Source organism: Entamoeba invadens (genome assembly GCF_000330505.1).
Source record: "Entamoeba invadens IP1 unplaced genomic scaffold scaff_1105074725407, whole genome shotgun sequence".
NCBI lineage: Eukaryota > Evosea > Mastigamoebida > Endamoebidae > Entamoeba > Entamoeba invadens.
This window is the reverse complement of record NW_004440371.1, coordinates 1,698-4,223: the sequence shown is the minus strand read 5'-3', so window position 1 is coordinate 4,223 and position 2,526 is coordinate 1,698. Positions and strand designations below refer to the sequence as shown.

Sequence of the window (2,526 nt, the reverse complement as noted above, 5' to 3'; positions counted from 1 at the left end):
ACGGTTTGTGACCCACATCAAAACATTGTGGAAACATGTTTGAAAATATCAAATTGGGTTTTGACCGACGAATGCACTTTTGAAAAAATGAGGTATTGGTTAAGAGGGGGATGTAATAAAGGTGTAGTGATTATAATGGTGAAATTTAAATTATTGAGCGTTATAGAACTGTTTAAAAAACAAATTCACGTTGCATTTGTTCAGATTTATTGTGTTTCCAACAAGGTGTATTCAAGTTATGAACCCAATAAACAGGACTAAAAAAGAAAAAAGTGCAGAAGGGGGTGTTGAACAAAGGTTCAGCCAAAGGTTTGAATCTTAACGTTTTGTTTTTTTGGTTGAATAACATTTTATAATAACAAAATTTGATTAGTTTTTGAAGCTAAAACAGTATTCGTTAAAATAGTTTTAATGTTAATTTCTCAGATAAAAAAACAATTTTTTTTTGAATAAGTCTTTTAATAGCCCCGGCAAATAACCATTTCATATTACCAAAAAAATAATTGAAAAACAAAAAAAGTCAAAAGGCAATTTGAAAATGTTATAAGAAAGTGGTCTTTTTATTTTTATGTAAAATTGACACTTAAAATAGTATTTTTTATAAATAAATTATACATAAAACTATAAATTTGTTAAAAAAGAACCATTTTATTCCACAAGTGGTTTTTTTCGCTGACTATAGTATAAAAATATATTATAGTTTGATTATTATTTAATAATAGTATTGAAATATGTACCACGTCATTTAAATATGTCAACAAAGTCTATAAAAGAAAAACTACACTTGTTAATTTGTAAATTCAATTTTTTGAAGACACCTACAGGAAAGATAATCACATTGGAAGTTGATCCAAACGATTCCATTGATGTTATTAAGGCTAAGATTTGAGAAATAGAAGGTATTCCACGAGATCAACAGCGACTCATCTTTGTTGACAAACAGCTTGTCGAGGAAAAACCACTTTCCGACTACAACATCCAGAATCAGTCAACACTTTGCATTATTTTGAGATTGAGAGGGGATTAAAGCATTTTGCCTCTTTACATTCGTCTTGCGTATTAATTCATTTTACGTATTAATTATTTATTTCACAATATCATATCATTTGTTGTGAGTTGTATTGAATTACATTTTTGATTTTATAATAAGTCAATTGTATTATAATTATAATATAAGTGCATTTGCCGGGACTCGAACCCGGATCTCCACCTTGGAAGGGTGGAATTCTGCCCTTAGACCACAAATGCTTCTCATTATTTTTATTATTTAAATTGATATAACCAATGTGTTTATTAATAACAAGTGATAAAGAATATAACCCAATTAAAGTTGAGTTAAAAGTCATTCAACATATTTTACTTGAAATATTAAAAATAAATAATAAGAGTATTGAAATGAGTGATATAGTTAGTAGAGCAAGAGTGGCCGAGTGGTCCAAGGCGCTCGTTTCAGGTACGAGTCTTTTCGAAGACATGGGTTCGAACCCCACCTCTTGCATTTTGTCACTTTTTATTATTAATAAAATCTAAATTGATTGTATTTCAAATAAATTTATTCCACGTCACTTACTTATCCAAAGAGACACAAGAAGTGGAGTATCTTCCGATACTCGAGACGCAATGCGGAGATGAAAAGCGGAGTGTAGTGACGGTCAAAGTCCACCAATATCTCCTCGACGCCGAGTGTCTGTCGCTGACCCTCGCGAAGTGTCTTCCGCTGGAATTGACGATTTTTGCATACACAAGAAACGCGTACGAAAAGTGCAGAACCGAGAAGTGCGATTTAAGAGATCCTTAGTTTGTGTGGGGTGCAAAATATATTGAATACGTCAATGTGAGAAAGACTAAAGTCGGGGAACTGACTCTCCCTTTGACTACAAAGAGTCTCAATATGAAGGATGTCTACGGAGACGTAGTAACGACGGGTTGCAAACTTGAAAATCTGTCCGTAAATGGAACGTACACCGGTAAGACACTGATTGTCGACAATGAAAAGCTTTCAAATTTAGAGTGTAACACAAATTCAGTAGCTATGATAATTAATGGCTTAACGAATAAGAACACTTTTCAATGTAATTTGGATCTCAAAAAGAATGACTTTAGTGTTATCGAAGAACAGAGAAATTCTTCAACTGAAAAAGTAATATTTTTTGTTTCTAAAAACAAAGAAATCGGCCGAGTCTCATTCTTAGAGAGTTTCATCTACAGAAACAACACATTGCAAATTCGAGAAATTGCTTCAAATTTCGACGGAACTATTTTTAATCTTGAAAAACTCGAAATCATTGGAAAACAAAATTTGGAAAAAAATCTGTCAGTGAAGTGTGGTGACGTCAAAGAAGTGTTTGTGATGATTGGAAACTACTCAAATTTTGTGTGTGGAAATATCGAAAATCTTGAAATTAGTGAAGCAAAAGTTGAGGTTTTAAAGGGCGGAAAGATACTCAAGGTAAGTAAAGATACGTGGAAAAATGTCGGGAAATTGGAGGCGGAAGTCGAAATGAAAGAAAAAAAGAAAGAAAAACA

General features: G+C 32.2%; 1 protein-coding gene across 1 annotated transcript; it reads left to right on the top strand.

Annotated features, from left to right (window-relative positions):
- Positions 1 to 1,891: 1,891 nt before the first annotated feature.
- Positions 1,892 to 2,526, top strand: EIN_137470 (hypothetical protein; the record flags this gene model as incomplete). Its single annotated transcript, XM_004256643.1, has 1 exon — positions 1,892 to 2,526. A coding segment is annotated over one exon (635 nt), but the record flags the coding sequence as incomplete, so codon positions are not given.